Source organism: Loxodonta africana, chromosome 1 (genome assembly GCF_030014295.1).
Source record: "Loxodonta africana isolate mLoxAfr1 chromosome 1, mLoxAfr1.hap2, whole genome shotgun sequence".
In the NCBI taxonomy this organism is placed as follows: Eukaryota; Metazoa; Chordata; class Mammalia; order Proboscidea; family Elephantidae; genus Loxodonta; species Loxodonta africana.
The window spans coordinates 25014025-25036443 of NC_087342.1; the positions used below are offsets into that span (position 1 = coordinate 25014025).

General features: G+C 37.9%; 1 protein-coding gene across 1 annotated transcript in view; it reads left to right on the forward strand.

Moving 5' to 3' along the window:
- The window catches only part of P3H2 (prolyl 3-hydroxylase 2), a 170584-nt gene that overhangs the window by 121947 nt on the left and 26218 nt on the right, over positions 1-22419 (forward strand). Inside the window, exons 2-8 of the mRNA XM_003412919.3 lie at positions 10360-10512; positions 11511-11700; positions 15353-15484; positions 17938-18080; positions 18430-18519; positions 20540-20580; positions 21391-21485. Coding sequence (XP_003412967.1) covers positions 10360-10512; positions 11511-11700; positions 15353-15484; positions 17938-18080; positions 18430-18519; positions 20540-20580; positions 21391-21485 — 844 coding nt within the window. The remainder of the gene's footprint in view (positions 1-10359; positions 10513-11510; positions 11701-15352; positions 15485-17937; positions 18081-18429; positions 18520-20539; positions 20581-21390; positions 21486-22419) is intronic.

A 22419-nucleotide genomic window follows, 5' to 3' on the forward strand; every position in this document is an offset into this window, starting at 1 on the left:
ACCAGCTGGTGCTTGGAAACCGTATGGAGTTCTAATCTATCCTATAGGGTCGGTATGAGTCAGAATTGAAGTGTGCATATGACACTTTTTCACATTAGAAAAAGGTATCTAGTTGTCACTAAAAGACTACCGAAGCAAAAAAAAAAAAAAAAGTGCAGGACACTGATTTTAGCCTTATATCTGTTTGAGCACTGGTTCGATCTCACATTAAAACGGAAAAGTATAGATTCGGAGTGAGATGTGAGTTTGAATCCAGGTCTTACCACTTGGTAGCCGTGGGACCTTGGGAGAAGTTACTGAAGTGCGCCCCTCTGATCCTTCGTCACCTCAAATAAGAAATGATAATGTTAAATTGAAGTAGTACAAATGGCCAGCACAGGGCCCACGCTTAGTAGACACTTACTTAGTAAGTAACCACTTTTATTGTTTTTATTTTTGTTAGTATCATTGTAATGCGGTTTGTAAATGATACAGCAATGTCCAAGGGCAACCTCATGAACAAGATCACCGCCACCCATATTGGAGTCATGTGTGAGTGGAGTTCAGTTCTGAGCTCTAGTAGAGAGACATTAGATTTTTATCTGTGTGTTTTTCAAAATCCAACATGAGTGTGGTTCTTTGTGTGTTAAAAGGATGACAGCTACAGTAGTCATGGGACTTTGGTTTAATGGGAATCTTGATATGAGTGACATCCACTGTCAAATAAATAGAAAAAAAGAAAAAAAAATCAAATAAATAGAGAGGATTAAAGTTATGTTTCCAAAAACAGTAGCAGGAAGCAAACGTCAGAGAGGCCTTGGCCAGAACCTTCTTTTCGGTAACCATTAGTCATCCTCTGACACATCTAGGGAGATTGCTGTGCAAACACCGTGGAGGTTAAGATGCCTGCCCTCCTCTCATGTTTAGAACCCAAAACAACAGCCACATACCAATAAACCATGCCCATTAATCTCATTTGATCCGGGGCAGATAGATAGGAGAACTAGGACTTGCTCACATTCCCTTACCATACGTAGAAGGCTTCCAAGTCTTGGCTGTTCTCTCCTTAGGAAGTTAGACAATACACAGACAGCTTGAGGAATTTTGTCCATTTAAGCATGCACTTATTTTTGGCTAATACTTTGGGTCTTTTTTTCTTCTTCTTCTTTTCAAAAAAATCAAGGACTTTCTGTTTTAAATAGTCTCTAATCTAATAGAGCAGGTTTAAAACTTCTGCTTCTTCACTTTAGTGTTTTCCTTACCCAAAAAGATGGTTTTTTATTTAGATAGGAAGGCTTCTAACAAGCTTAGCTAATGGAATCTCTTGTTCCGCTGAGCTCATAGGGGTCACCTCATTTGAGAGTGACTGTCCATCATCACTGTTTAGCATTAGATGTAAACAGCAGATTAAAACTTCACCAGAGGGTTTAGAAAGAGCAGAAGTCTATTAACCAGGCTCAAGGCCGTAAATAATTGAAGGAAAGAGTATAAGCCGTTTGGCAAAAAAAAAAAAAGAGTATTTTAAAGACAAATAGTCTTCCTTTCCAAGTTACTCCACGGAGGAAATGTTACTCTCTAAAAATGTCATTTTGCATCTAATCCTTACCAAATAGCATTTTTAAAGCTCTAAATATTTGCTTATAACCATGACTACCTTTTAGACCAGTATCGCTTCAATGCAAAGATAAATTAATCTCATACATTAGCGTGGACACCTAACTTATGAATTAATGTGTTACTGAAGCATACAGATTTCTAAATTTTCTAAATTGATGTAGGGAAAAAATATATACAATTCCTAGCAATGTCCTTTTACGATGGAGAAAGATCTTTTTAATAAATTATAAATTTCCCATGCCCAAAAGGACTTTGAGTTACCTTGGTAACGTGACTTTTTGTATAATTAGATTTTTGAAATGGAAACAAAAAAAAGGAAATATGCCAGCTTCCACTTGATAAACTAGGAACCCAAAATAATATATTCTTGTAAATGAGAATAAAATTCTGAACTTTCTGTTAGTCAAGAGAAAAAGAACAACACTATATATCATGTAGTTTTCCATGTTCAGTAAAATCAATTTTGTAAATGTGTCAAGAGAAACCACCATTTTTTTCTATAACTGAATTATGAAAATAATTACACAGGAATCATTTTACCAGTGGTATTAACAACATAAAGAATGGTATCACCACCATCAATCATAAAAAAAAAAAAAGAAAAGAATGCAGAGTTGTTTTTCATGTGGCTGTTTTATTTTGACTAAAAATGTGACTGCTCTGTATGGCAATGTTTAGGAGTTTTCTAGATAAGATTGACTTCTCCTTAAAGGGACCATTCTTTTCATTTGAAAGAGGGAGTCACAGAATTTCATTTAAACCAGTAGATCAAACAAACTGCTCCCAAATTTTGTCCCCAAATTTGATGAGCCTTTAGGAGTATTTTTCAATATGTTGTTTGCTGTATTATTTAAAAAAAAAAAAAAATTATTAGTTGGTTTTGTGAAGGGAAATTAATGTTAGGCTGGCAAAATATTGAGATCATTTTGGAGATGTTAGCAAGTGCTAAGCCATCTATAAAAATATATGCAGCCATAATTATTAAAAAAAGAAAAGAAAGAAAGCTTATAGCTCCATAAAAAAAAGACTTAACGTTTTCAGCTGCGATTTTTCGGTGTTTAACGTGATATGATCTGCTAACTTTCTTTCTCTCCAGCTTTTCTGTTTATAGTGCTAGCTAGAACTTAAAAATGCTGCTGTGGTTTCAAAGCAGGGTGTCGTCAGTGTCTACGTACATGCTTGTCAGATGGGGAGAAACCCAATACACATAGGGTTAAAGATCCCTAAAGTTGCTATATTGTGAAATTTATCGAAAGAGCCAAGCAAAAAAATACAACACTTCATCAAAATGTCATCCATAATGTTGGATAAAATCCCGGAGTTAGGGTGGTGAAAGGAGAGAAGGAATTCCCAACTTTATTGAAAATGGTGATGTTTTAGTAGAAGAATGGAAATTGTTGCAGGATGGGTACTTTACCCTGAGTGTATAACAAGCCTCCAGGGGGGGAAAAAAAACACCAGATATTCTATTTTAGAAGTACACAGTGGTCTCTACATGTTTTTAATGTAAAAACCATTCTACGTTAATGTAAATTAACCACTTGTGAGCACATCTCCTAAGCTATTCTCAATTTCATATTCAGAATATTTGAGCTTTATACCATTCCTGACTCAGAAGGGAGGGAACTTATATGTTTTTCCTACACTCCATTTGGAAATAATATATATATACACACACGTATGTATGTATATATGTATATACGTATATGTATGTGTGTGTATATATATATATATATGTATTCTCCTTTGTGCTGTGTGCCTGCCTACTGAATCGAGACAAATTGCTCTAGGAAGAATGGGAAAAACAAAGAGGATGAAGAGAATAGAAGAGGGAAACATTAGTCCATTGTGTTTGCTTTTGCTATTGAGTGCTCCAAGAGCTATTGTTTGTAAAGCCAGTCAACTGGTGATGATGGCACATTCTCAGCGCTGTCACTCTTCTGCTGAATGAGCTTGAAATGTCAAGTTACTTAAACTGCCAGTGTCCTAATTCCTTTAAACACAGGAGTTGGATTAGATGGCCTCCAGAGCCTCTTTCGGTTTAGGATTTTCTAATCCTAAAAAAGGAATTGGAATATTTGCCACTGATCTAAGGAGTAAAATTGTGGGGAAAAGTAAAGGCTTCTGAGCTCAGTTTAACTCAGTGAACACAAAGTTTCTATTATACTTATGTAATGCATATATATTTATAGTATATTATATACTTTATGTATACACTCCCGTGGTGTATACATATACACATACACATGTGTGTGTAAGTATACATCTATACACATGTGCATATATATATATACAGGGAGAAAGAGAGAAAGAAGGCGCAGGCCCTTTCCTGTGGAATTTGTTTTTTTTGGTGGTAGGCTATACGTAAGGAGCCCTGGTGGTGCAGTGATCAATTGCTCAGCTGCTGAAGGTTGGTGGTTCGAATCCATCAGCCACTCTGTGGGAGAAACGTGACAGTCTGCTTCCATAGAGATTTACAGCCTTGGAAACCCTGTGGGGTTGAGATGAGTTGGAATTGACTCGCCGGCAGTTGGTTTCAGGTTTTAAGCTATATGCAGACAGTGTGATGGTGTGATGACTACTTCATGGACCTACCAAATACTATAGGAGTGGAAAGGAGAGAAATGTGAGTCACTTGTTGGGGCAGGTGGAGATCCTGGAGAAAGGAGCCTTACAGCTGGTCTCAGAGACTCCAGTTAGCAGAGACAGGAAAGAATTGCATCCTGAGTGCAAGAGTAAAAGCAGAGAGATGAGAAGATAGAAGGTGTGCCCTGGGAGCACCCCATCTTTCCTTGGTTAGGCTCAACAATCTCCTGGCTTTAAGTATCACAGATGTGCTCCAGGAAGAAACCTGGAAGAAAACTTGGTTCTTCCCTTGACTTACTATCACAATTTTCCAGCATTTCCTATATTCACAGTATATCCCAGGGAAAACCAAAAAATCAAGTCCACTGCCGTGGAGTCAGTTCCAACCCATAGCGTCCAACCCATAGCGACCTTGTAGGACAGAGTAGAAGTGCACCATAGGGTTTCCAAGGCTGTAAATCTTTATGGCAGCAGACTGCTATATCTTTCTCCCTCAGAGCAGCTGATGAGTTCAAACTGCCGACTTTTTGGTTAGTAGTGGAGCACTTTAACCACTGCAATATCAGGGCTCCTCACCCCAGGGAGAGAATTGTTAATTGTTTACCTGTGATATATAGTGGGAGTTCTTATAACACACACACACCCCTATCAGTTATTTCCAGACACTTTATGGATCAGGAGACTTAACAAAAAAAAAAAAAAAAAAAGGGAGTGATGGGCAGTCCTACCCTTAAATTTTGCAAAGTCAAAGCACTTTTTCTGATCTGGATTGCTGCAGTCCTCTCCTGCTTCCTATCAAAGCTCTATTTTCCACATAGCAGTCAGAGTTATCTCTAAAAATGGATATCAGACCTTGTTTCCCCCCCTCCTTAAACTTCTTCAGTGGTTTCCTTTTGGACTTAGGATGACATTCAAACTCTTCACCAGAGTGTACAAGCAATCTGTTCTTCTCCAACTTCTTCCCAGATCTTTCGCTAAATGTTGACCACCTTAGTCTCTGCCGAGCTTCTAAAACATGCCAAGGCTTATTCTTTCTACTGCATGATTTTTCCCCTTTATTTTCTTTTTGCTTGAAAGGCTCTTCATTTCTGTTCTGCTCATGACTGGCTTCTCAACATTTAGGGTTCTGCTCAAAAATCACATCCCAGAGAGGCCTTCCTTGACCAGTTCTTCTAACGTCATCCTCCCACCTTAATGCTGCCAGTGTCCACAATGTTGTTTGGTCATTTATTTCTTCATAGCATGTAGCACATTCTGAAATTACTCTCTTAAATTATTTATTTACTTGATATGTACCTGTCCCCTGCAATGAGAATGTAAGTACCTAGAAAGCAGGGCTTTGTCTATCTTGACGCTGTAGGTATTCTCATGGATTACCACAGTGCCTGGCACAGAGCTGGTGTAAAATAAATATCTGCTGAATACGTGAATGAGTGAAATAAAAACTCGGACATGACTTGAATACTGGGCCTGTGTGTGATTTCTTTAATAGGAAGATGGGTGTGTTATAAAACTGGCAGAAGTTCAGTTTGACTGGGGCAAAGTTTGCATAAGGGCAGATATGAAGAGGTTATGCTGGAGCCAAATCCTGGAGGTTCTTGAATGTCCTGGTGCAGGGTGTCTGGAATCTCTTTTGTAGACAGTGGAGAGCTACTGAAGGTTTCTGAGTAGTCAGTGTGTCTTTACAAATGCCTTCTTCATTACTTACTAGCTATAGAAAATTATTTTTATGTCAGAAGAGGCTCATTCACTCACCAGGTCAATGACAGAGTAACTTCTGAATGTTGGTGTTGATTTAGCCAGTGTTCATTTCTTTTTCCAGGCAGTGTGACTGCTGCCTAAGAGGGTGCTTCTGGGCTGGCAGGAGGGAGTGTTTGCCTGAGCTCTTCACAGCCTGAGTGGGAATGACTCAACTTCTCGAAGGCATTTCCTACTAGCTTTTTCACATTTCATCAAGGCAGGGCCTCCCTTAAAAGTTCAATGCCATCTTGTTGTCAGATCACTCCCTTGACCTCAGCTATTCTTTATTTTGGAATTTATTTTTCTAATGCATAGAGTTATCCTCATATTAGTGCTTTTTGTCTTGTTCCTCTTTGTGCATGTGTGTGTATATGTGTGTGTGTGTTTAAGTCTCAAAGAAAGTCCAGTTTAGAGCCTTTAAATCCACTTTGCTTTTTGTGTTGCACTGGACTAGCTGCTAACACTCTTCCTGTACTTACAAGGCCTTTGGAATCGCCATCTGATCATGTGGCATTACATGTCGTACAAACATGTTCACTTGGACTTTTCCTTCTACCTTCTGTGTGTGTAAATATATAATTTAAAAAGTGGAGTGCAAAACTACCAGGCTTCCCGTTAAAACAATGGCCTATTTTTATAGCGTATAGCGCCAATTCCAGTTTCATGAACTGGCTGACAATAATTTAAAGCCATGGCCAGTTCATCAACAAATTTATGGTTCAACCAGAAGTCATGAAATCTGTTTTATATTTATAATGGGGAAGACGGTATCATGTTCAATACTGAGCTGTAAAGTGGGCAAGCAACAAATAAGCAAAAAAAGAAAATCAATATGGTCAAACTTGAGAGAAAGAACCAGATAACAACAGTGGCTGAGAGTTTTCAGGAGCCACTAAATCGCATTCCCATTTGTAATAACCAGTATCAGAAGCTCTCAATGTGTATGACAAGATTTCAGAGATGTTTTTGTTGAACTAAATTCTGCTAGCACATTATAGCTTATGAGGCATAGTCAGATGTAATATATCTTTGAATTGTGTGTAAAAAATTTACTTGTTGGAAGTTTTTTTCCCTTCTCTTTTCTTAGACATATCATAGTCACTATCTATATGTAAAGAAGTTTGAAAATAAATAAGCCATATGGTCCCTGTCCTCAGAGAATTCTACTGGAAAAAACAGATATGTTGCTGTTAGGTGTGATCAGGTCGTGTCCAACTCATATCAACCCTTTGTTAAAGGAACAAAACACTGCCCCGCCCTGCACCGTCCTCATGTTTGTTGCTATATTTCAGCCCACTGTTGTAGCTACTTCACCAAGAATAATGTCCTTTTCCAGGGACTTGTCACTCTTGATAACATGTCCAAAGTATGTCAGATGAAGTCACCTCATCCATGCTTCTAAGGAGCATTTTGGCTATATGTCTTTGAAGACAGATTTGGTCATTCTTCTGGCAGTTCATGGTATATTCAATATTCTTCAACAGCACCTTGATTCAAAGGTATTAATTCTTCTTTGGTCTTCCTTATTCCTAGTCCAGTTTTAGCATGCATATGAGGGGATTAAAAATACCATGCTTAGGTCAGGAACATCTTAGCCCTTGAAGTGACATCTTTGCTTTTTAACACTTGAAAGAGTTCTTTTGCAGATTTACCCAGTGCAGGACATCTTTTCATTTCTTGACTGCTGCTTCCATGGGCATTGATTGTGGATCCAAGTAAAATGAAATCCTTGACAACTTCAATCTTTTCTCCATTTGTCATGATGTTGCTTATTGGTACAGTTGTGAGGATTTTTGTTTTCTTTATACTAAGGTATAATCCATACTGAAGGCTGTAGTCTCTGATCTTCATCAGTAAGTGCTTCAAGTCCTCTTCACTTTCAGCAAGCAAGGTTGTGTCATCTGCATACAGCAGGTTGTTAGTGACTCTTCTTCCAATCCTGATGCCCCGTTCTTCTTCACATAGTCCAGCTTCTCAGACTATTTGCTGAGTATACAGATTGAATAAGTGTGGTGAAAGGATACAACCATGATCCACACCTTTCCTGATTATAAAACACAGTATCCCCTTGTTCTGCTCGAACAGCTGCCTCTAGGTCTGTGTACAGGTTCCGAATGAGCACAATTTAGTGTTCTGGAGTTCCCATTCCTTGCAGTGTTATCCATAATTTGTTATTATGCACACTGTCAAATGCCTTTGCATGGTCAATAAAGCACAGGTAAACATCTTTCTGGTGTTCTGTTCTTTCAGCCAAGATCCATCTGACATAAGCAATGACATCCGTTGTTCCACATTCTCTTCTGAATCTGGCTTGAATTTCTGGCAGTTCTCTGTCGATACACTGCTGTAACCATTTTGGAACTATCTTCAGCAGAATTTTGCTTGCATGTAATATTAATGTTATGATATTAAATGGCTTTTTCCATAGTGACTTGACTAGTAAGTGTTTACCCACACCCAATTTACAGCCCCTTTTTTTCCTGTCTACCTGCACATTTGTCACTATGTAGTTGTTGTTGATTCTGACTCATGGTGAAACTATTTGTCACAGAGTAGAACTACTTTATAGGGTTTTCTTCATTGTAATCTTTTTTTTTTTTTTTTGTAATTTATTTTTGTTGCTGTTGAGAATATACACAGCAGAACATACACCAATGCAACAATTTCTACACGTACAATTCAGTTACATTGATTACATTCTTTGAGCAGTGCAACCAACTCGCCCTCCTTTTCCAAGTTGTTCCTCCCCCACTAACATAAATTCACTGCCCCCTAGGTGTCCTATTTTATCTTTCAAGTCGCTGTTGTCAATTTGATCCTGTATAGATAGATCTTAAAAGAGCACAATGCTCAAGGCAGACATTCTTGACTAGTTAAACTAAACTATTGTTTGGTTTTAAGATGATTTCAGGGGATGTTTTGGTTGCAATCTTAGTGGAAGCAGATTACCAGGCCTGTCTCCCATGACACCACTGGGTGGGTTCAGACCACCAACCTTCAGGCTAACAGTCGAGCACAAGCAGTTTGCGCCACCTAGGTTCCTGTCCATACAATTCATATTTATTTGTAGTGGTGTGTGAAAAATTGAGAAAATTGAAATTGAGGAAGAAACCAGATCCGAAATTGAGAAAGAAACCAGGACTAAAATTAGTGAGCTTGACAGCCAAAATAATTCTGAGTGTCCAGACTGGAGGACAGAGGTTAAAGCGACTGGGAGATCTGATTACAGGCAGGATTTAATGGCAGGAAGGCTGGTAGCTGAGAGTATGCAAATTAGAGGGAAAAAGGGGAAGGTTTATTAAAACCTAAAGGTGGCGGATTTTAACATAAGGTAGTTTATGTTTTTCTGTGGTGAGGGCTAAGATTATTTACGTATCACCCAAGTGTAGTGATTGGGGTGGGGGTGGCCTATGTACCTACTTCTTTCTGTTGGTTAATTCTACTTGAGCCCCAGCTAAGCCTCATCTACTGTTCTGTGATTTTATATTTACTTGTTTGGTTTTTTTTTGGTTTGTTCAATAAGAATACCTTTTCATTTCTTCACACTTTAAAATAGATGTAACATACTTTGGATTTCACTGTGAAAAAAGAATATTCATTTTTCTGACATGGAGTAAGTGATCTGTCTGTAGACATTCTCCAAGGCTAAACATGTGGCAGGATATCTTAAATTGAGGGCATTTAATTCCAATTTTGTTTAAAATAAATACCTCATTGCTTGTTAGATTGGGAGCAATGTATTAAGTGGCTTAGGTGGAGGCTTATAGGCCTGTGTAGTCATTTTAAAAAATCCTTCCTTTTTTATGAATGAGAATCAAAATTTGGAAGTTTGGAATCAAATCCGTTGATCAGAGGAGTGTGGTAGATCATTTCTTGCGCTGCATTTAGCATCTTGTGTGTACTGAAACAATTTAATGCTTTCAAATGTGTATCCTTCACTTTTTAAAGCCCAAGAACAAATTAGTGGAGGGAAAAATATATCCAGTCCTTTGGGAAATCATAGGTTTATTTACACTCCAATTTGCAGAATTAAAGGCAAAATGAATTAAAAAAAAAAAAAGACGGAAGTGTTTTGAAAACTTAACTTGGAGTTGGCATAGCTCTGACAGTTCATTATTTTGAGCAATAATAAAACAAACGGAAGCATCTAGACTCAATTTCCCAGAAAACACAGATGGCTTAGGAAACAGAAGGATGAGAATGACCTTGGAGCAAATTCCCTTTATGTGTTTTCACCAAAACCAGAATTTCCACTTATCATTTTAGGAATGTTGTTAATTCATCTCCCAGCACTTTAGTCTAGAGGTTTAGTAGAGTGAATGTGAACAGGAATCCTGGCCTTGCCATTCTCATGCTGGGGGACCTTGAGTTGGTCGCTACTTCCCTGGGTTTGGTTTGGAAATACTTGCCTTCATTGGGCTCTTCTTTCCTCCCCAGCTTAACCAGCTGGAAAAGGCAGTGGAAGCAGCCCACACCTTCTTCATGGCCAACCCTGAGCACATGGAAATGCAGCAGAACATTGAGAATTACAGAACTATGGCCGGCGTGGAAACGTTCCAGGTGGTAGATCGAGAAGCCAAGGCGCACCTGGTGAGCTCTGGGCACCCGCACCTGCCCAGGTGGAGCTAAGTGCATCTAAGCTTCATTTGGTTCAAAGCACATTTGTGTGACTGCCTATCTCCAATTGATTCCCAGTTTCCCACAAAGTAACATTTTTATACTTTCAGAGTTCTCAGATGAAATATTATTGTAAGTCAGCCGCTCTGAGCCTGGGCTTAACCCTTTGACATTTGTGTTTTACATTCGGAGCTGAGGCCTCTGTGAGTGGTGGAGGCCACACTATGGTACCCCAGCTCCTGGTCCAGTGGTTTTTCCATTGTACCTGAACTTTTCATACTCTGCTTTTTAAAGCCATGTAATTTTCTGTACATGAACTCCTACCTGGAATCACAGTATGTTGAAAGGACTTGGTTTTCATCTTGGGATGTCTCCATTCTTAATGTGTGACCTTCAAGACCACTGTAAAAGAGGATGAGAGAGGAAGGTTTTACATGGAGGCTTTTTTTTTTTTTTCCTTTCCAATTAAGTTGGCCAAGCTCTGGAGGTGGATGTCACTTCCACCCACATCCATTGTCTGACACTTGTTACATGGTCCTACCTAGATGCAGAGGGGTTGGAATTACAGTCCTTGCTTATGCTCCGAAGACAATGAAACTGATGCCCCTAACACAAAGGTCTAAAACCCATTGCCTTGAAGTCAGTTCTGACAGAGTAGAACTGCCCCATAGAGTTTCTAAGGAGCGGCTGGTGGATTCGAACTGCCAACCTTTTGGTTAGCAGTTGTAGCTCTTAACCATTGTGCCACCAGGGATCTACTTGCTCAGTAAATCGCCTCTCATTGTTTACAGTTAGTTGAAGTCAAGGAAGTTATACTTCATCTCCCTGCGCAACAATTCTTTTTCCTTCTGGGGCTCAAGTGAGTGACCCTGAGCCTATCTTCATCCTGCTATTCAAGCACCTCTCGAGTGCTCTTGAAAAAAATTAAAAAAAAAAAAAAAAAAGTTTTTGTTTTTTCTGTTTCTTTGCAGGAGAGTTATAATGCAGGAGTTAAACATTATGAGGCTGATGACTTTGAGCTGGCTATCAAGTACTTTGAACAAGCTTTAAGTGAATATTTCAGTGAAGATATGGAGTGCCGAGCCCTGTGTGAGGGGCCTCAGAGATTTGAAGAGTATGAGTATTTAGGGTATAAAGCTGGACTCTATGAAGCCATTGCTGGTAAAGCTGATTTTTCCTTTCCTTTTTATCCGGATTATGAAAGCACTACGTGCAATCTGTAAAAATATTCTAACAATATAGAAGTGTGTCTTGTCAAATGTGAAAGTCCCATATATCTATCCCATCTTATCTCCCATAGATAAATTTATATTAAATTTTTTGTGAATATCCTCCCAAACTTTTTCATGTGTGTGTAGATGTTTATGTATTTAGTTATAATTATTACTTAATTTTGTATAAAATAGGACTGTACTGTAAATACTACTTTTTAGCATAATTTTTTTTTCTTGATTTCTGCTTAACAATATATTGTGGGCTTCTCATGTAAGTACATGAAGATCTACCGTATTGTATTTCCTGATAGGGTAATATTCAATTATATGGGTTTGTCATAAGTTATTTGACCAATCTTTTATTCATGAATATTATGGAGGTTGCAGCTTTTCATTATTATAATCAATATAGCAGTAAACACTTTTCTATATTCATATTTTATTATTTATGTAATAATAATTATATATGTTTAATACTATATTTTATTACATATAGGAATTTAATATATGAGTAATGTTCATCATACAGTAATTGGGGTATTGACTAGCTAACCATTTATGGGAAGAAAAAATGAGTTCTCTGCCACACATCATACACAAAAGTAAATCCTATGTATATTAAAAGACAGCAGTGGGTTTGGTTTTTTTATATTAACAGTGTAAGTGTAAAAACATAAAACTGCTAGAAGAAAATGCAGAATATTTGTATAATATTGGGAAAGGAGAAGCTCCTCTTAGCATAACAAAAGCCGAGAAAAATATAGATTTTACATCAGATTTATAAATGCAAAAATATAATGAACCAAATTGATTTACAAATGACAAATGGAAAAAAAACTGAAGCATTTTACAAAGAGTATGCATCCTTAATACATAAAGGTGGGTAGATATTACTACTACCCACCTTCCCATCTCCTTTTTAAATAAGGAAATTGTACCTTAGAATGATTAAGTAATGTGCCCAAGATGAAACTGGTAATGAGACCCACAAGTTTCTCACTCTGTATTCCATAGTTTTAAGATCTATACAACTGAGAAATTGGCAAAGAATAATTTATTCAGTGATAAATGTTTAACAAATACTTGTTGAGCACATATTGTGTCCCAAGCTATAAACATATGAACAACAATGATCTACTTCACAGGTACTCAAAGAAATGCAGATTAATGACCTTCCTATCTTCTCCCCAACTTCCAACGTTTCCTAACTCATAAAAAAGTGCCATCCACCTAGTAGCTTAAGCCAAAAATACCAGGACGTTCGTTATCTTTCAATCTATTGTCTCCCTCAATTTCTGTTCTCATCTGATTTACCACTAAACTGACATATACTACCTCCTAGTAAAAAAAAAAAAAAAAATTCCTGCTTGTCTCCACTCCTTTCGTTACCGCCTTGGTTCAAATCAACAGTATTATCTAGCCAAACCCTTATCATAACCTCCTTGCTGGTTTTCTTGTCCTGGTCAGTTTTTACTCTGAACGCAGGCAGAGCATCTTCTGGAAAGATGAAAGTCTAATTCCAGCACCAACATTTTCCTTAAACATTTGCTTAAACCCTCCAATGACTTTCATTGCTCTTGTAATATAACCCAAAACCTTTATCAAGGACTGATCTGGCCCTTCTGTATGTTAACATCCCTTCTCTCTTATTTTATTTTTTCTTTAATCCATTTCAACTGGACAGCTTTCAATCTGTTATGTATGTCATGCTCGTTTTTACTTCCAGGCCTTCAAAATAATTGCTTTCCTATGTCACTTGCCTAACTCCTGTCTTGTTCAGTGCTTAACTCTGTACCTAAGTATAAACCCATTGCCGTCGAGTTGATTCCGACTCATAGCACCCTATAGGAAAGAGTGGAATTGCCCCATAATTGCCCCATAGAGTTTCCAAGAAGCACCTGGTGGATTTGAACTGCCGACCTTTTGGTTAGCAGCTGTAGCACTTAACCACTATGCCACCAGAGTTTTCAGAATGTATATAGGAACCCAAAATATTTGAATTTTAGCATTCGATGAGACATTTAAAAGTGGAGAAAATTACCAATGGCTTCTGGATGCAGTTATTTATTACTAGCTGTGCTTGGTGAAGCCCTAAATGATATCATTGTGTTACACTACTTTACTACTGTTTATATCCTGCCTTGGAAAAAATATTTTCATTCAGGTGTTGGATTCTTGGTAAGTATTTCCCACATTTTCCTTTTGCCTATCATTTGGAATTAAGAGAGGTGTATATATAAAGTAAAGAGTTCAAATAGCTAGTTAAGTAGGAGAAAACAGTTGGAGGTTGTTTTTTTTTCTTAAGAAATAAAACAATTAGCTATTTATTTCTAACTTGCTAATCAAATAAACATGGAGCCCTGGTGGTGCAGTGCTTAAGTGCTCAGCTGCTAACTGAAAGGTTGGTGGTTCGAACCCACCTAGCAACTTAAAGACCTGTCAATCTGCTCCTGTAAAGATTTCAGCCTAGAAAACCCTATGGGGCAATTCTCCTGTGTCCCATGGGGTTGCTACGAGTCAAAATTGACTTGAGAGCTCCCCATAGCAACAAAAACGATCAAATAAACAGAACTCATTCTTTCCTTCACCTCCTCCAACTGGGGTTAAGAACCGTTGGTCTTTAGGGATTCTATCATCTGTCCTATATGGGATTGTCTTAGCCAGGTTATGTGAAAGCTGGCACATTCTCCCATGCACCAGAAAACACGCATTTCCTTCCTGTAGTGTTTTGTTATCCCTGTGCAATGTTATTGAGATCCAAAACGAACTCCCCCTAAACAGAGAACCTTTTGAAAGAAGGCAGTTGTGGTAAATAAAGTTGTAAAGCCATGAGGTCAGATGATTCTATCACATCCTCAAGGGAACTTGTTTGGCACAAGCATGAATGAACCATTCTCTTTCTGGAAAATGGTACTTCCATCTTCACTGTAAAAAGCAAAGTTGAGGGGGAAGTGTAGGAGATGTTTTCTTCTCTGGAACATTGTCACTTGTGTTTTCTCAGCTCACGCTTTGATGAGATAGTGCTCAGAGTAAGGGGGATACACTTTAGACTCTTCACTCTTTTCAAGCTGAGGAGGATGGGAGCAATAGAAAGAAGAATAAAGAGAAAAATGAAGGGCTTGATCGAATTCTCTAGCTTTTATCTTTCTCCCTACTTTGTCAGTCCCTACAGTATTAGAGTATAAAATTTCTAGATGCTGGGCTAATTCATAACTGGGTAGAAAAGGAGCCCTAGTGCCTCAGTGGTTAAGTGCTAACCAAAAGTTTGGCTGTTCGAACCCCCTAGCTGATCCATAGGAGATAGGTATGGCGGTCTGTCTCTATAAAGATTACACCCTTGAAGCCCTCTGGGGCAGTTCTACTCTGTCCCATAGGATCGCTATGAGTTAGAATCGATGAAACTCAACAACTTTGCTCTATTGCTGTCTGACTAGGAGAACTTCACAAGCCACTTACTTTATTTATAAGAAGGTTTTTGAGTTATCAAGTGAGAATAATAATGTCATCAGTCTCCAAGTGTGTGGTAACTGTGCTTTGTGACTTTGAAGCTTAAGGATTCAGCCGTCTGAAGTGACACACTTCTTGGTCCTATCTTCCAGATCACTACATACAGGTGCTAGTTTGTCAGCATGAATGTGTGAGGGAACTTGCCACCCGCCCTGGCCGGCTCTCCCCCATTGAGAACTTTCTTCCCCTGCATTACGACTACCTGCAGTTTGCCTACTATCGAGGTAAAGTGTAGATAACCATGAAGACCTTTGCAAGGTTGTTGTTCATCATTACGGACAGGGTGTTTTTGTGGTTCAGTCTTTCATGTGACTCAGTTTATCCCCAAAGCAATAGGATTGTATGCCTCTTCTCTCTTATTTCATGTCACTGCATCTCGGATAAGAGAAGCAGGAGGTGCCACTACGTGCAGGCAGAGTGAGATTTTAAAGTTGTGATATTTCCTGAAAGCTACACTAGACTCATACTTTATATGATTTTTAAACATAATTTTGTTTTTAATATAAGTGGTAAGTGCTCGACTATTAGCAAAAATGTTGGTGATTTGAACCTACCCAGAGGCCCCTGGGAAGACAGCCTGGTGATCTGCTTTGGAAAGGTCACAGCTTTGAAAGTCCTATTGAGCTGACTCTGCACGCACGGGGTCACCATGAGTCGAATTAACTCAAGAACAAACAACAACAATAATGTATTCACATGGTTCAAAGACCAAAAATTATGAAAGATTTTCTCCTTCCCCTGTCCCGTCAACCTAGTTCCATGCCTTACGATTCACAGTTTCTTATTTATCCTTCCAAAATTTTATATGTTAAGTACCAAATACACACACATTTATTTCCTGCTTTTACACTAACGGTAGTATATTATCTATACTATTCTATACATGGCTTTCTTCACTTATAAATATATATCAGATATCTTTTGAGAGGGTTGGGCCTATGAAATTATTATTTTTTTAGGTCAAAAATGGTCAGGTTTTGACAAATTTATATAGTTCAGCCTAATTGTATCAAGACATAGAAAGCTTCATCAGTAATTTTTATTTACATTTGCCTATTTTTTTTATTATTGTACTATAATTTATTTAATGTTTCTCCTTATTGATGGACATTTGTGTTGTTTGTCGTCTTTTGCTATTATAATCAGTGTTCTAATGGATAACATTTGAGGTATATTATTTCACATCTACACACAAATACTTATTCAAAAAAAAAAAAACCAAACCAGCTGCTGTTGAGTCGATTCCGACTCATAGCAACCCTATAGGACAGAGTAGAACTGCCCCATAGAGTTTCCAAGGAGTCCCTGGTAGATTTGAACTGCCAGCCTTTTGGTTAGCAGCTGTAGCTTTTAAACACTACACCACCAGGGTTTCCGCAAATACCTATAAAAAAAATAGGATAGATAAATTACTAGAAGTATGACTGTTGGGTCAAAGATTTTTTACTTATTTGTAATTTTGATGAACGTTCCAGATTTTCCTCCTTATGAAACATGTTTCCTTCAGCTCATCAACAGAATACAGTATCAGTCTTCTAGATCCTTCTGACTCCATTAGGTGAAATACGATATCTAAACATAGGTAAAATTTGTTCGTCTTATTGAGAAAGAGATGGGATATCTTTTCTTAAGTGTAAGAACAATCCATAGAATTTAATTGCCTGAATTTGACCTTGCACGTCACGTAGGCTAATGCTGTCATTTTTTTATAGGTAAGTGACCTACTTAAGGTCACATAGCTTAATGATAATTCCTGCTTCAGTGCTCTTCTTATTATTTCTCAGGAGCTCCAATATCAGGCTGCCTTGTGTGGAGGTCAGTAGTAAGGAAAGTATTTCCCTTTTAAAATCATAAGAAACAGCCTTGAGCCAACATTTTTAAGCTACTTTGGCAAATCTCACTCTTTCCTAAAGCCAAACATTACTCATCATCCTGGCACGGATGGCAGATAATAAATCATGTGTTCAAGTCATGGGCAGTGAATGCAAAGAAGTTGAGAGGATTGCTTCGTTGTAAGCATTCTTATTAAAAAAAAAAAAAAAATCAGAGTCCTCTCAGATTATATATGTCTGAAGGAACACATCAGTGTAAAAGAAAGCCAGTGTTGTCATCTGTTTGAAAACAAGGCATACGGTATTTCACAATTCCCCTTTTATATCTAAATGTTTCTATAGCAAAGAGTTCACAGTCTAAACATTCTTCAGAGTTCCTGTTAGTAATGTGTTGCTGGTGGAATTGCTGTAGTGGTAGAGTGAGGAAATGGCGTGGGAAGAGTCCTCCGGGGCATTGGGGTCCTTGGAAGAACTATGGTAGGAGGTCACCGTAAGATGTTTACTTAACCCAAACTCTAAGAAAATCCGAATTAACTCCTAAAATCCTGCTGTTTATCTGTATCAGAGAATATAAGTTGCCAACAAACATCTTGAGGGGGAAACTTTTGATGATTTATGCAAAACATCTAACACCAAAGTTTATGATAGGCAGTACCTTTTGAATATCTGAAATCATGTCCTTCCTTTTATCCGTGACTGTTTCTGCTTACTCAGCCCAGCCTCTCCTAATCTTCCCCCTTATTGATGTTAAAGCTGACCTCTCATAGACATGTTGAAGTATCTTCTAGAAAATCCTTTGAGCAAACCTAGGCTGACTCTAATGCTGCAACTCCTTGACCTTTCAGTTGGTGAATATATAAAAGCTTTGGAGTGTGCCAAGGCTTATCTTCTGCTCCATCCGGATGACGAGGATGTCCTAGACAACGTGGAGTACTATGAGAGTCTGTTGGATGACAGCATTGACTCAGAATCCATTGAGGCCAGAGAGGTGAGGCCAGTGATCTGAGAAGAAACTCTTAGTTCCGTTGTATCTGCAGAAGAGAGAGTAAAAACACATTACTGCTCTTAAAGATACCTAGCAACTTAATAAAGGTTCTAGTATTCAATTCCTTTGAGCTTTAATTATTGTTGCCAGAAGCACTTTGTTCCTCTAAAGGGATGGTTTGTGAAAATCTGTTGAGCTGGGGTATTTTTTATAATTCTGAGTATTTCTTTTAGCCCAGTTGTCAACCACCTAATGAAAAATATCTCCACTTAAGCATTTATCATACCCCTTGACTATTATTTAAATATAAATATAAATCTCTTCCTTTCCTTCTTTTTTTTTCCCCCTCCAGGATTTGACCATGTTTGTGAAGCGTCATAAAATGGAATCTGAACTGATAAAATCAGCGGCAGAGGGTCTGGGATTTTCATACACTGAACCGGTAAGAACAAAGTAGAAAGAGAAAATGTTTGTTAAAAGAACTCCCAAGTAGACTTTTTGTTTATATTTTCATTCCTCACCCCCCATTTCTGAAGATTCTACACTCCAGCCTTGAGTTAGCAAAGACTGGAGGAAACAGGTTTGTTTGATATATGACAAAACATTAAAAGGCTTTAAGAGATTTCCACATAACTGAGATCCAAAGCCAAAAGCAAATGTATTTGGACAAGGAGATCTTTATTTTGTACATGATTCATTGGCCCCAGATTGTTTTATTTTCCCGAATTCTAGATGCAACATTTTATATTTTTTCTTAATGTTTTATTACCTAAACATTCTCAAAAAACCCAAACCAAACCCGTTGCCATCAAGTAGATTTTGACTCATAGCGGTATTATAGGACAGAGTAGAACTGCTCCATAGGGTTTCCTAGGCTCTGGAAGCAGATTTCTCCCAAGGAGCAGCTGGTGGGCTCGAACTGCCAAACGTTTGGTTAGAAGCCAAGCACTTAACTACTGCTCCACCAGGGGCTCCTTTCCTAAAAACATTATAGGCACTTCAAAAAGAACAAAATCAGTCACAATTCTACGACCCATCGTGCTGACTCTTTTCCACTTTTCCATGGCGACTTCTAATCCTTTTTAATAAGTTTATGTGTTTGTGCTCTCACTATTATTTAGGAAGATAACATAAGCAATTTCTATATTTCATATCTTTCAAAATTATTTTTAGCTACATATATAGAGTTGATGTACAGTAATTAAATTACCATTCTGCTTTTGGATATTCTGGAATTATTTCTGATTTTTTTTCTACCATACCTAATGCATTCAGTATTTTTTCCCTCTGTTGAGTGGTACCTGTAGAATAAATTCACAGAAGTGGGATTACTGTTGTCATCAAAGGGTGTGAAAAGTTTTAAAGCTCTTGAAACTAAATTGGTTCCCTAAGAGAGTTTTCTGATACTTCCCTACTCCTAAAAAAAAAAAAAAAGGCTTAAAAATATCGCTTTACTACACATTTCTCAGCAGTGAAGACTAACATTCTAAGATGACTTGTATTACTTATATATAATGTACAAAATGGTATGTCATTGTTGTTCTAATTTGGATTCCTTCAAAGGTCACCAAGAATAAACCTTTTTTCCATATTATTATTATTATTAATTTTCCTCTTATTTGAATTATCTGGCTGTACCCTTTGTTCGGAAACCCTGGTGACGTACTGGTTAAGTGCTACGGCTGCGAACCAAAGGGCTGGCAGTTCGAATCCGCCAGGCACTCCTTGGAAACTCTATAGGGTAGCTCTACTCTGTCCAATTGGATTGCTACAGGTCGGAATCAACTCAACGGCACTGGGTTTGGTTTGGTTGTACCCTTTGTTCATTTATCTGTTGGGTACTATGTAAGTTCTTTGTTTAATGATAATATAATTTATAATATAATTTGCAACATAGTTCTTTCCTTTCTGTCTTACTTGCATCACTTTTCTCTCTTACCTAAAATTTCTAATGTAACATTTTTAATATTTATATCCATCCTCTAATTTTATTTTTTAAAAAATTGTGTTATCCCAAGAAACACCTGAAAAATATCACTTACTTTATGATCCGGTACAGATGACTAGCCAAGCCGGGTTTTTTTGTCGTTGTTATTTTGTTGTTGTGCTCTCCAAAAAACATAAAGGAGTTAGACTGAGTGACCTTTCAAGTGTCTACTTATAGAAGTTCTAAGTCACATTTTTGGGCAAAAGGATGGCTGCTCAGCTAATTCCATGATTTTATATTTTATTTATTTATTCATTTAATCCACTGGTGCCTCCTTTTATGTCTTTGCCAAAATTGCATCAGCCTTGGCCTTCTTTTTCATTAAAAAAAATTTTTAAATCTATATTGTAGCTTTGGAAAATATGCCAGCTTCCTAATATTTGGGCCTTTTGTGTATTTAAGTGTCTATTTGATTTTATTTCTGTAAATGATGTTTTAGTGACAAAATTACAGAGGCGTTTTTCATTTAAAACAGAATTTTTGGATCAGATATGGAGGACGACAAGATGAGAACCGGTGAGTCACCCATTGAGGACACAGTCGTTTATTTTTAATGAGGAGAAATACTTAACAGTCATAACTTATTATCACTTGCTATAGGCAAGGATATATAATTACAAGAGTTCTGAGCTGGGAACCAGGAGCTCTGCATCCTGGTTCCAGCTCTTCCTGTTATTTCTGTGTGACCTTACGTAATTCATCTACCACTCGGGGTTGACCTTAAGTAATTCATCTGCTGCTCGAGGTCTCAAGTTTTTCTTCCAGTGAGAGGGTTGAATTAAGTGATTCCTGAGAGTTAACATTCTCTGATTCCAAATAAGAGAAAGTCGCATGTGGTTTTTCATTTATTAATAGAAAATCTTTGAAATTTCTTTTTAATGGTGAAATTTTCTTACTGTATTTATTTAAAAGCAAGAAACGCAGGACATTTTACTGCAAGATAAAATACACGGTGAGGTACAATGTTTAAGGCACAATACTAGATGCTCAGAGCATTACAAAGATGCACAAGATATTTCTTTCCCTGCTCTGTTGAGACTCAGAGTCTCATCTTGAGAGTGTTAAATTATCCATGCAATTAACTGTAGTAAAAGCTGTAAGGAAGATTTAGAGAAGTGAAATAAAGCACACTCATTAAGGAAAATAGAGAAGAACTTCGTGAAGGCAGTGACATTTAATCTGACCTTGAAAGACAGGTGAGCTTCTGTTTCCGTACAACAAAAATACACCGATATTGGAATCATAGCCTACCTAGGTAAAGTATCCTTTGCCTTTGAACATCTTTATTCAATTGGAAGTTGCTATGTCAACTTTTTAAATGGGCAGGGTTCCTTCTGGAGTGAACGTGGAGGAGGCAGAAGTTCATGGATTGTCAATGGGAAAAAAGTCATCATCCAAGATAGAACGAGACCTAAGAGAGGGTAAGTACTTACGTATTGTTCACTCTAGATGGGGTAGGAAGGAGGGAATGGGGCTTGACCAGTTTTTATCCAGGTCAAGACAGAGCCCACTTTCTCTGGAAATTAAAGAATAGGAATAAAAAACAAAAAACGAAAAAAAAAACCATTGCCATCGAGTCGATTCTGACTCATAGCGACCCTATAGGAGAGAGTAGAACTGTTCCACAAAGTTCTCAATGTGCACCTGGTGGATTTGAACTGCTGACCTTTTGGTTAGCAGACGCAACAATTAACCACTACACCACCAGGGCTTCCAAAGAATAGAACTAAGCTATTACAATTCCTGAAAGTCTGAAAGGAAGACTGGAAAACAAGAATGTCTCAGATTTCCCTATCGTTACCTTTGGTTTCCACAAAAGTACTTCTGTATCTACTCTCAGCTGTTTCTGCAGGGAGGGAGCCTGTCACCAGGCAGGGACAGTATCACCATCCTCAGCTGAAAACCCAAGGTTCACATGCTTACTTCTGTCACAGAGTGAGTCAGTGAAGGCAGTGAGGAATAAACTATCTCTCAGAGGAACTTGGAGAAGAGAAAGGTCATGTGGGGCATCAGATTGGTTAGCCTAAGATGCTTCAAACACATAGGAACTTAACAGGGCTTTAAGAGACAAGTGGAATTTAGATTGGATTGAGATGGGTAGGAGGGAACCTTAAAGTGGGAAAAACAAATGAAGCATGGCTCAAATATCAAAAGAGCAAAACAATATGTGGCTACTTGTGTAAGGGCAAAATTAGTGGATACACAGGTGAAAACCCATTGCCATTGAGTCGATTCCAACTCATAATGAGCCTATAGAACAGAGTAGAACTGCCCCATAGGATTTCCAAGGAACAACTGGTAGATTCAAACTGCCAACCTTTTGGTTAGCAGCCTAATGCTTAACCACTGTGCCAC